Here is a 13,050-nt window from a genome sequence, read left to right on the forward strand (position 1 = left end):
GATTACACAAACCCCTGCTGAAGTTATGAGGCTTGTATCACCTATTTCAGGAAGTGGACGTAATGTCACCCACGACAATTGGTTCACAAGTGTTCCCCTAGCTCAGAACATGTTGCTGCAACATAACCTAACAACTGTTGGTACCATTATAAAAATAAGACACAGCTTCCTCTTTGCTTTGCGAAAAGTACGGGGTGTGAAGTACATTCTTCCATGTTTGGATTTGGCAAGAATCTTACAACTCTGGTATCCTACGTACCAAAGAAAGGAAAGGTTGTCATCTTAATTTCAACGATGCACCACAGTATATCTATAGATACTAGCACAGGTGATGCGAAGAAACCGGAGATCACTACGTTCTACAATTTAACGAAAGGTGGGGTTGACGTAGTCGATGAAATGTCGCGAAGTTACTCTGTGGGTAGGAAAACAAACGGGTGGCCCCTTACTGCATTTTTTCATCTTATGGACATGACAGCTATCAATGCACTAGTTGTTTATTCCTGGAACAACAAAGACAAGCATCAGGTAAGAAGGCAGTTCTTGAAAGAACTCGCCAAGGAATTGGTTACGCCGTATATGAGGACCCGCTTGCTGGCTGGAAATCTTAGCCGTCAGCTTAGGACGGAAATTCTACGCACTCTGAAAGAAACGGATCCACTCCCTGTGGGACCTCAAGAGGACGAAGGTACCAGAAAACGAAAAAGATGTGCACTGTGCTCCAGGACTGTCAACAAAACGTATCAGACGTGTGCGATCTGTAAGAAGTTTGTGTGTGGAATCCATGGCAAACTGACTTGCCTAGACTGTCTGGAAAATGCCTAAACCAGAGACTGAGGACTATGAGAAGCTGGATTTGTAAATGTTTTTTTAATCCTAGCCAGAGATTCTGAATTTATCAGTGGTTTTCGACGTTTATTAGTTTCTGTTATTTTTTATATGTTTACTCGTACCAAAAGTTTATGTGTGAAAATCATTGAAAAATTCAATATGGTGCCTATTCAAAAATGATCTCTAAAACTTTCTTCATGTTCTTAGAAGGCATTCATGTAAAATTATTTCTGACTTAACAATACTCCAGAAAAGATACTAATTTTTGTAACACATGCAATTAAGTGGAGGTTTTGTATTAACGTTTTGAAAAATAAATTTGTAGTTGTATAGTAAGAACATAAATAAAGGTTCGGTTGATTCTATGTCCAAGATAATAGTATTAATTGATGTACAAACATAGTTTTAAAAAATAACAAGTCCTGGCGAAATAAGTTAAATAAAAATTTGTGGGTCATGGTGACCCACCGCGACCACTTTAAGATGCACCATGTGCGCAACCACTGCCGGGTTAAACACGTAGACAGATTAATATTAGTACTACTTTATCCTCCTATGCTGTAATAGTAATTAAACCTGCCTTTTGCACAAAAATACACACGAATATAACAAACAAGATACTATCTAATATACCCTATCTAAAACATTTCTATATCACAGTAATATCACAGTACCATTTTCGACCTTTTACTCAGGTCATCTTCAGCTGATTGAAGAACCTAGTAGTAATAACAACGTACAATTCTAAAACATTACCTATTCTAATCATGAATGACACACAATTCATTAAAGTAATATTTTATAGTGTTAAAATATGCTTCTGTGTTCTCATAGTCTAAAATGTTCAATAGCATTCTTGTGACACAAAATATTTAACTCTGTTGATAAAACATTATTTCCATTAATTGCTCATGGTAAGTTCTAAGGTGCATATGTGAGTTACAGGTGTGGAGAATAATCTAGTATGTTCACCAGTATATTGAGACTGTTCTTGATGAGTACACACGCTCATTTTACTTTGTCTGTTATTGTGCAATTAATTAACCTACTTAATTTATGATAAAACATCATAATGTTGAGTTATAAGTTGCTATATTTTACAGTGTCGGCATCATTAGTAGATATGGTAAGTGCAAATGCTCCCCTTTTCATACTCGTGTTCCATTGGATATGTCAAATAATGTGCCGTTCTTAGCTTGTCATCATGTGTTTGTCAGAAGGATGCCATGCGCTGCCTACTAATGATGCCGACACTGTAAAATATAGCAACTTATAACAACATTATGATGTTTTAGCATAAATTAAGCAGGTTAATTGCACAATAACAGACGTTGTTCTGTACAGAGTAATGAGTAAGTTACAAGATTGTGAGCAACTGCAAAATGACCTCTATAATGTTGTGAGATGGACAGTAGGCAATGGTATGATGATAAACGGCGATAAAAGTCAGGTTGTGAGTTTCACAAATAGGAAAAGTCCTCTCAGTTTTAATTACTGCGTTGATGGGGTGAAAGTTCCCTTTGGGGATCATTGTAAATACCTAGGTATTTATATAACGAAAGATCTTCATTGGGGTAATAACATAAATATGATTGTAAATAAAGGGTACAGATCTCTGCACATGGTTATGAGAGTATTTAAGGATGTAAAGGAGAGAGCATATTTGTCTCTGGTGAGACCCCAACTAGAGTATGGTTCCAGTGTATGGGACCCTTACCAGGAATACTTGATTCAGGAACTGAAAAAATCCAAAGAAAAGCAGTTTGATTTGTTCTGGGTGATTTCCAACAAAAGAGTAGCGTTACAAAAATTTTGCAAAGTTTGGGATGGGAAGACTTGGGAGAAAGGAGACGAGCTGCTCAATTAAGTGGTATGTCACAGAGACTTAAAATAATTGAAAATCTTCCACCTTTTTGATACTTTTTATTTGCCTTTTAGCAAATTATTAATTATAAACAGTACATGTTTCGTTTTCACTTGAGAACATCTTCAGCTGTTGTTATGCTTAGGCGAATCGCTAAGTTTCTGAATACATTATTTTCAGGTACATTGTTCCTCTTAAAGACTATTTGAATATAAATTAAATTAAAATGATGTTAAAACAATGTGGGGGTTAATGGGTTGATGAAATGAGACAGGATGAATACATAGTTAGCCTGCTTAAAAACTACTGTATATCTATTCATTGGAATAGTTGTTAAAAGTTTCAACTCTGTTACACTAAAAATATCTGTTTGTCTTTCAGTTAAAAGACTTTTTTTTAATGATTGGCTTCTTGACACTGTTCTAATTGTTGTTGAATGTTCATTTCTTTCAGTCCTTACAGGTAGGCTGTTATTTCTTTTGAGCTTGCTTAATGTGCCCTAAATTGAGTCTAATGCGGAACTTTGAAGCTGATTGCCGGTCACTTTTTGGGAAGTGAGCTTCGTCTTAATTTCTGAAATTAAATAAGGAAAATAGGAATTCGTTTTTGTAATGAAAACATGTGTCTTTACATAATAACTAACTAATAAATAAGAACGAGCCTCCGCCATTTTGTACATCCACTCTCCCCACCCTTTCTAAAGCCGAAGCCGTGACAGTAAGCGACACGCCTCCTCCCCTCACCACAGCCTTGCATCCCCGAAAGGAGGAGCAAACAATGGAACACACACACCATTATTATACTAGACGTAAAGCAGCTTCAAACGTTTCCCCTCCAGGGTCACGGTAGAATTGGAGTCTAACAACAGTAAGGTATGGAACCATTTTATACATTAAGTTATTCCTATTTTCCTTATTTCATTTCAGAAATTTAGCTCCCTTCTCAAAAAGTGACCAGCAATCAGCTTCAAAGTTCTGCATTAGACTCAATTTAGGGCACATTAAGCAAGCTCAAAAGAAATAACAGCCTACCTGCAAGGACTGAAAGAAATGAACATTCAACAACAATTAGAACAGTGTCAAGAAGCCAATCATTTTTAAAAAAAAGTCTTAACTGAAAGACAAACAGATACTTTTAGTGTAACAGAGTTGAAACTTTTAACAACTATTCCAATGAATAGATATACAGTAGTTTTTAAGCAGGCTAACTATGTATTCATCCTGTCTCATTTCATCAACCCATTAACCCCCACATTGTTTTAACATCATTTTAATTTAATTTATATTCAAATAGTCTTTAAGAGGAACAATGTACCTGAAAATAATGTATTCAGAAACTTAGCAATTCACCTACGCTTAACAACAACTGAAGATGTTCTCAAGTGAGAACGAAACATCTACAGTTTATAATTAATAATTTGCTAAAAAGTAAATAAAAAGTATCAAAAAGTGGAAGATTTTCAATTATTGTAAGTCTCTGTGATTAGAATTTGATATGGAAAATGAAGCTGATTACACGCAAAATAAGTGGTATATTCTGAGCTGTCAGTGGAGAGATGGCATGGGAGGACATCAGTAGACGAATAAGTTTGGATGGTGTCTTTAAAAGTAAGAAAGATCACAATATGAAGATAAAGTTGGAATTCAAGAGGACAAATTGGGGCAAATATTTGTTTATAGGAAGGGGAGTTAGGGATTGGAATAACTTACCAAGGGAGATGTTCAATAAATTTCCAATTGCTTTGCAATCATTTAAGAAAAGGCTAGGAAAACAACAGATAGGGAATCTGCCACCTGGGCAACTGCCCTAAATGCAGATCAGTAGTGATTGATTGAAAGTAAATGAGCGTGTGCACTCATCAAGAACAGTCTCAATGAACTGGTGAACATACTAGATTATTCTCCACAACTATAACTCACCTATGCACCTTAGAACTTACCATGAGCAATTAATGGAAAAAATGTTTTATCAATACAGTTAGTTCAAGATGTTTTTATGTGTGTCACAAGAATGCTATTGAACATTTTAGACTATGAGAACAACACCAGAAGCATATATTAACACAAAATAATATTTTAATGAATTATGTGTCATTCTGATTATATTAAGTAATGTTTTAGAATTGTACATTTTTATTACTACTAGGTTCTTCAATCAGCTGAAGATGACCTGAGTAAAAGGTCAAAACCGGTACTGTGATATTACTGTGATATAGAAATGTTTTAGATGCCTTATATTAAAGTATTAATTAGGTGGAAGGTTCCCGTATTTATATTTGTGTATACTAGAATCATCAATACAGACAATGAAGCTAATAGATTAGAATACAATGTGGCAGGAAAGACATGGAAATAGTAAAATCGTTTAAATACCTCGGAATAACACTCCAACCTTCAGCCACCTCATTTATGACCATACAAGGCAGGGGTCTATGGCAGCAATAAGAAGTATATATATCAGTGAACCCACTAGATATCCACAGCCATGATTCTGTTCTACGCCAAGGTGTTTCCAGTACTAACCTATGGGCTAGAACTAATCTGGGAGAATCTAACAGTAACCGACTTAAATAAGACCATAGAAAATGTTAAGCCTAGATTCCTTAAAAGGATTCTAGGAATCTCCAAGATGTCGCGCTCAAAACTGGCATACGAGCTAGCCAAAGACACATTTCTAATAGAAGATTTGAGAATCAGACCGCCACTCTCATTCACACAGCAGGAACAGGAATTACTCCTAAACAGGCAAAGGAAAAGGGCAGAGATTGACCCAGACTTCTACTCAACAGATGCCATGTTGGATCGAAATTGGATAGGACCAAGCAACAACCTAAGAAGCACCTTGAACAGACTAGCGGTTCATGGATTTCACCACCAACTATGTGCGCGCCGAGGTTTTCACGACCCGTCTCCACAGAGAGAGAGAGAGTGTGTGTGTTGTGCAATAAACAATGTGAACTGTACTGTTGTAACCAAGGTTGAAGTTTACAGAACACAACTTTATTTGCTTCACTTTATAATATTTACACAAATAACTGAAATTTATTTTTGAAGCAAAAAGGAATATTGAATCTTGAGAAAAGTCTGTCTTTATACAATATGTACAGGTTTGCAGTCTTTATATACACTTCTATCTTGAAAAGATAGTCTTTGTGAATTGACACTTTGATAGTCGAGAACTATCTGGCACACTAACATAAATGTTCATGAGAGTCCTTGTTTGTTGAAGTGCCTGAATTCCTAAAAAGCAAGTTCAATTGATTGAAGAAATTCCACCTAGCGAAACTAAGGGAGCTTGCATAAGTTCGGGAATGAAAATGGCTTGTAAAAGAATTACGGAACATAGGCAGCGGAAAACAGGTAAGGGAGCGGTGACCAGAGGTGAAACCTCGTACTGCCAGAAATTCAGTCCACCTGGTCGAAGCACATTTTCAAGAGGAGTAGCCTCCGTGCTCGACGTAGGGTGTATTCTGGAGCTGGACACCGGGGCAAGTGGGCAAGTGAGCAGGCCGGGAGCTCCTATTTATAGTACACTCGATGGTCAGGCACGCGCACTGAGGGCTGCGCGTCGAAGCTAGCAGAATGATACACAGGCGCGCGTGCAGCTGGCTGGCGGAGCGAGAAGGGAGCGCCGGACATACAACATGTACCATTCCAACAAATGTACAATGGGAACAAAATCAATACTGGAATACTGTAAATCATAACATTTTGTATACTATCATGGCCGTTCGGCTGCAATATATTCTTATTATAATTCACTATCAATATATTACATCATGTCAAGCATTCTACATTTTGACAGGTTAACACACATAATGCAGCTGTCCTTGGAAGTATGCTACATTTTCTTAACTTTTTGTGAAAAATCCATCCTTCTCTCTTAAAATTGATCAGTGGCCCTAATTTTGCAACCTGGTTTTGCAAGTCCCCTAACACCCAGCCAGCAGCAAGCAATGCACTCACTAACTACATCAGGACTTAACCAACCAACTGCAGGCAGTCCAGTTCTGCAACATCACTTATTTCTCACCATAGCTATCACAGGTTGAATTGCAGAGCATCAGTGATCTGTATAATGGAAAAATCACATCCTGTGGTTCGATTTGCACATTCTAGGTCAACGGCTTATGATTAGAAATGCAAACCAAAAAACGAGCTCCTTTCCCCAACCAAGCACTGTATTATGGTGCACTACCATGAACAATGCATTAAGCCCCTACATCAGTAGGCTGGGTGTGGACAGAAATAGTGTTCTTAGTCATCACAGAGCCGTACCAAATAGCTACATTTCTTCCAGTAGGCCTAAGTCAAGCACTACTTATTTCAATATCTGTTGAAGGTAGACATGTGGACAGGATTAGCGCATTGGCTTAGTTGCTGGCTTCCCACCCAAAAGACTTTACGTTCAATTCCCGGTTGATCGTTAGTCCAGATTTTCATCTTAAAAATCAGGTATCGTCAGGAAAGGCATCCGGACTTAAACCCCAGCCACAACTAAAATGAGCCTGCGTGGCTCCAGCAACCCCAGATATAACTGGGATAAGCTGAAGAAAGTAGCAGTCTGTAGTAGACAGATTCACTACAGTCTTAACATGGCTCCTTGCAGATGTTTGCTATTTGTTTTACGTCGCACCGACATAGATAGGTCTTATGGTGACGATGGGATAGGAAAGGCCTAGGAATGGAAGGAAACGGCCATGGCCTTAATTAAGGTTCAGCCCCAGCACTTGCCTGGTATGAAAATGGGAAACCACATAAAACCTGTAGGTTTTCTGTAGGTTCAGAGTGAACAGCGATGATGCCATAAAATAGTACAGATTTCTGCAGTGAAGGAATTTCAACAAAAAACTTCGAATTAAAGAAGATATAAAGTATACTTTATATAGTAATACTAAAAGTATAGTGTCTAGAAATTGTCACAACTGTAAACCCCTAGTGTACAGGTAATTTAGCTTGAATTTCGCATCTTATCAAGTACGCATTTCGGGAATAGATCACGATCTATGGGAGCCACCATCTTACCAAAGGTACAGCAGGCAGCATGGTGAGTATACAAGAGGTTCGGTTAGATACTACTGCTCCATGCGGAGAATGTGGGAAATCGACCATGAAAGCGGATGTAGCTGTCGAATGTGATGGCAGTTGTAAAAGATGGTATCACAAAGAATGTGCAGGTATCAGTGCAGGTGAGTTTGCTGTAATTAAGAAAGCAAAATGTACGCTCATTTGGTTATGCAAAGAGTGTAAAGATGACTTTGCCATGATGAAGAATGGGAAAGAAGAGCTGAAGGCAATTTGGGAAGAAATCCCTAACATGAAAGATATTATAAAACAGACAGTCTCAGAGGAAATTAGGAACGTTTTACCGCAATTGAAGCAGAGAGATATGAATGAAATTTCGAGCCACTCAAAGGTTCCAGCATACAATGACAGACAAAAGGAAAGTCTGACCAAGAAGAAAACTGCGCCTAAACCACCTGCTCTACAGCTCAATAATCAAACATCAAATGACCTTGAGTCAAGGTTTGATGCCTCATCTGTCAAGCCGGATCACTCCCAGGCATCCGATACCAACATCCAGTTCACTGCTCCGCTAATCAATGACCGGGAAGATGACGAAAAGAAAGATAAGGAGTGTGAAGTTTGGTCGGAGGTAGTTAAACGCAATCGTACGAGTATACCATTTATTAGAGGATCTAAACAAACTCAAGGTAATAAACTTCAAGCGGCAGCCAGGGTTGCTTGGTTATATGTTGGTAGTTTACATCCAGAGACAGAGTCAGAGGACCTCATAAATTATCTACAAGACAATGGGATTAACTGTAACATATCTTGTTCTCAACTGAACACCAAAGGGGCAAACAAAGCTTTTCGTGTCGGATTAGATTTTAACTTCTTAGACACGGTTAACTGTTCAAATTTCTGGCCTAAAGATGTGCTGGTTAGGCGATTTTCTTTTCGCTCCATTAGAAAAACCAGTACGCATTTCGATACACGCAATTAAGCGACAGGATGACCCCTACCCTCAAGAAATCAAGCTGCTATCTTGGAATACTGAAGGACTACTAGGTATAGCTCATTCAATTCGAGCAATGCTGCAGACGTGTGATGTTGCAATATTTGTGGAAACTTTTTTAACATCGGAATGGAATGTTAATAGCCACTACTCAGCGCATGTTCTAGCTGACAAAGGACCTACCGGAAGACCTAAAGGAGGAATTTCTTGTTTTTTCTCAGATAAATTCTCGCCTTTCGTTGTACAGCGAAAGTCCAAGAATGCTCTTGTAGTGCGCACTAGACTCTGTGTTCTCATTGGTGTTTATTTTCAACCTTACGCCAGTTCAACGGATATTATTGATGAAATTAGCCGCTGTTTGCAAGTGACAAAAAGAGAGGATACAGTAGTCCTGGCGGGAGATCTTAACTGCCGTATAGACATTCCTCTTCAGAAAACAAAAGAGGTCAGTAGTTACTTAGAGGAGGAGGGTTTTTATCTACTCAATAATAAGGATCAGAGGACATATATTTGCTACAATGGCATGAGTACGATAGACCTTGTATTCATTAACTCAAAATTAACTCTAATCAGTCAAGTAGTCAGAGCAGAAACAGAGAAAAAACATTTACCAGTTGAGACGAGATTGAAACTAGTAAACTTTTACTCCTGCCCAGAAGTACTACCAACTCAAGTGAGCAGGCGGATTGATTTGTCCTTAATTGGTGACTCAGAAAATAGGATAATTATTGAAAAACTACAAAGTGGCACTCTGTCAGAGGCAGCAACAAAACTAGAAAAGATCATTAAAAAGGCTGTCATCTCCAACGACATCCGCCAAAGAAAAGCGAAGCCTTGGTTTACTATGGCGTGTTTCAATGCAAGGAAAATTGCTTTACAAGCCTTACAAGATGCAAAAGTGCAACGGACAAAGGAACGGTTAGCAGTTTACGCTAGGTTAAGAAGAGATTATAAAGTCATTGTCGCAGAAGCTAAGAAACAGTTCAGAGAGAAGGAAGAGAGACTACTAATTGAGGAAGCGAAACAGAATCCATATAAAGCCCTTCGCCCAAGGCAACCATCATTCCCAAAGAATATACCGATGAGTGTATGGGAGACACATCTAACTGCAATCCTACAGGAGAGAGATACGCGGCCGGTTAACTTTCATTTACCCCACACGGAGGCTAGCGTCCATTACGAGGAATTCACACTTGATGAAATATCAGATACCATCTATAACCTGAAAGACAAGAAAGCATGTGGCCCTGATCTCTTATTCAACGAACATTTGAAAGCTACTTTCCCCAGTGTTACAGAACTCGATATCACTACTGCTAAACGAATGTTTGCGTCAAGGTAGAGTACCAGAAAGTTGGAAACGATCAACAATTAAGAAGTTATATAAAGGGAAAGGTGATACAGCAGATCCCAATTCTTATAGAGGTATTGCACTGGAGTGTATTCTCTTGAAGACCTTGACTGCTTTAGTTCATAAACGCATTACAGAGTTCATTGCGGACAAACTCCCAGATTATCAATTTGGTTTCAGGAGTGGTAGGTCAACACTTCAGGCAGTTCAGTGCCTTCAACGGGACATAGAGAAAGCCTTGGATCAACCTAGAGGAAAACTTCATGCTATCTTCATTGATTATTCAAAGGCTTTTGACACGATTGACAGAACTATTCTATCAGAGAAGTTACAAAATATCACCGACCATAGTTTCTATCTTCTTCCACTAATCAAAGATCTGCTCACCAGCAATTGGATAGAAATCAGTGATGGCATTACCAAATCAGGTCCCATTTTACAAACTATTGGTGTACTCCAAGGTGACCCGTTGAGCCCTTTGCTCTTCATTATTGCAATGGCAGACATTACAAAATCGATAACGTCTAGTAATGTCAAATTACTCATGTATGCAGATGACATGGCCTTAACGTCCATCTCAGAGTCTGACCTGCAAAGTAATTTTAACAAAGTGAGTAAATGGGCAGAAGATACTAAGCTGAGACTGAATGACGATAAGACCGTCTCGATGACTTTTAGGAGAGGAGGCAAGAAGGGAACATTTTACTACGGAGACCGGCAGTTAAGATCAGTATCAAGTTTACGGTACTTGGGAATAACATTTCAATCGGCTGGAAAACAATTTTCCCTTCATGTCAAAAAAAGACTAAAAGCGGCCATTAAAGCAATGGGTGACATCAAACTTCTCAGCAGCTTGTCACTGACGACGGCCAGAGAGTTGTTTCATCTCAAAGTCAGTCCAGTTGCGCCCTACGGAATAGAAAACATATGGGTGCATCTTACCAAGGCACAATTGCAAAGTTTAGAGAATGTAAAATCAGCATTTCTTAAAAGAGTACTTTGTCTATCCAAGTACACTCCTTCGCGCCTCGCTTACATACTGACAAGAGAACTGTTCTATGTAGAAGAGCTGCGTCTGAAGTTCCTGCTTCCCACCACCGCGGTGTATAAGGCACTACTGCAGGAACTTCTTCAAAAGAGGAACAACATATCGGACGATTTTTACCTCAGTGACGCAATGATTAATTTAGAGTGGATGCAAGGAGGTTATAAATTAAGACATATCAACAAGGCTTGCCGTGCATGGATTTCACCATAAACTGTGTGAATCCATGCAATTTCATGACCCCTGCCATGAATGTAAGTGCAGAAGATGTGGTGAACTCTGTGAGAGATACCATGTACTAAGGTGCAAATTGAGAACAGAATCTCTGAGACACTTTTGTGAGTCAGTGTAATACTTGTATTCATGCACATTGTGCGCAATTAAATGTTTATTTAATAAAGATGATACGTATTACATTATCGTGAAAAATCGAAGCTTTGACTTTAATGTTTAGAGATATTTTCTTTTTAATTAATTAAACCATAAACAGTAAGGTGTAACACAAATGCACCGTCTAGTTATGATGAAAGCTACGTACAGAACGAACATAATAAGTTCTGCCAAAATTAAACAAGTGCTATAACTTATATCAATAAATCGAAAAAAATACCGTCAAGAAGAAGCCAGAAAATTAAATTAAGGATTCCTGACAATTAAGTTACATTCATAGGTTACTCTCTCATACTGATCCAAAGCATTGGTAAGCGGAACAGTTCAAAGACCGGCTGGATTTGCAACACATCATAAATTGAATTCCCTAAGAATTCCTTACCATACCTGCAATTACTAAAGAAGACAGATCGTAGAGGTTTCTCGTTAGCTCATGCTTATCCTACACGTACCTGACAGTTTGTGATCCATTTTCAGCACAGCTTCAGCAAAACATTTAGCCATTGTGTATAATCTTGGCGCTCATTTACGTCACACTTCCATCAGCGTTTACAACTTTTGCACGAAAAAAATCTAGAACGTGGAAAGGAGGGAAGAATACGAAAAAACCCATCGATTGTTCTCTTAATTAATTATAAAAGACTATGAATTTTAAAATAATATCCATTCACGCTAAAATTGACCTTAGATAAGTCCAATTATAGGTCGTGATGTGATCACAATATGAAATGTCATCATTAAAAACATGGATAATGTTGGTGGACCTGAAAGTGTTTGTTCATTTACAGCTTATCGGTAACAAATTGCCTACCCATCAGCTGTAATATCTTTGAAGTTTTAAAATATTCCGGTGTTGCCAAAAAATACGGAATTTTACAATTTTTTAAAATGTACCAGAATATACGAAGTTAAATGGAAATCTTTCTATTTTTCCGTCCTCATAGACACAATTCTAGACAGAAGTCTTCCCTTCAAGTATTCACGTAACCGCAGTCGTCAATATATCACACACAACCACAGAAGTGCAGTCCTGTAAACCGCGTTTCGGAAGCTGGATAACATGTCAAAATCTTATTCTGTCGCCATGTTTGCGTTTTGTACTTCATAATAAAACAAAAACGACAGGTTTCCAAAATGTAAATGTACAGAGAAGACCGCCATATTTTAATCCATTTGAATGCGCGCTTGCCATACTTAAGGTATAACGACATAACAAGTGCACGTACTGATGAAGCAAATACACAGGCCGCATGAATAATGAACGTTACACAGTATTTTCAATTAGGAAAGCACTCAAATGTGCATAATGTCTTCTTTAATAGGGCATTAAAATTACAAGACATAATTACATGCTTATTGCCTAAAGAAGGAAAATTTTTAAAAATGCCTGTAGGCTACAGTAGGCCCTAATTATAAAGGAAATCAGAATTCACTGCCATTAAATATTTCCAGTACTTACTGAGAATACAAATAATAGAACTGAAAAACCTTGAACAAAATACTATGACAAAAGTCAGCTAAGAATAACATGACGTTGCATTCGGAAGATGG

At 38.1% G+C, this 13,050-nt stretch overlaps 1 protein-coding gene across 1 annotated transcript in view; it reads right to left on the reverse strand.

The window, feature by feature from the left end:
- The window catches only part of LOC136874889 (disks large-associated protein 5), a 166,974-nt gene extending 154,946 nt beyond the window's left edge, over positions 1 to 12,028 (reverse strand). Inside the window, exon 1 of the mRNA XM_067148594.2 lies at positions 11,952 to 12,028. Within this exon, the coding sequence (XP_067004695.2) occupies positions 11,952 to 12,003 (52 nt within the window). The 5' untranslated portion in view covers positions 12,004 to 12,028. The remainder of the gene's footprint in view (positions 1 to 11,951) is intronic.
- Between the last annotated feature and the right edge of the window lie 1,022 nt (positions 12,029 to 13,050).

The sequence above is a fragment of the Anabrus simplex genome, chromosome 5 (assembly GCF_040414725.1).
Source record: "Anabrus simplex isolate iqAnaSimp1 chromosome 5, ASM4041472v1, whole genome shotgun sequence".
Taxonomy (NCBI): domain Eukaryota; kingdom Metazoa; phylum Arthropoda; class Insecta; order Orthoptera; family Tettigoniidae; genus Anabrus; species Anabrus simplex.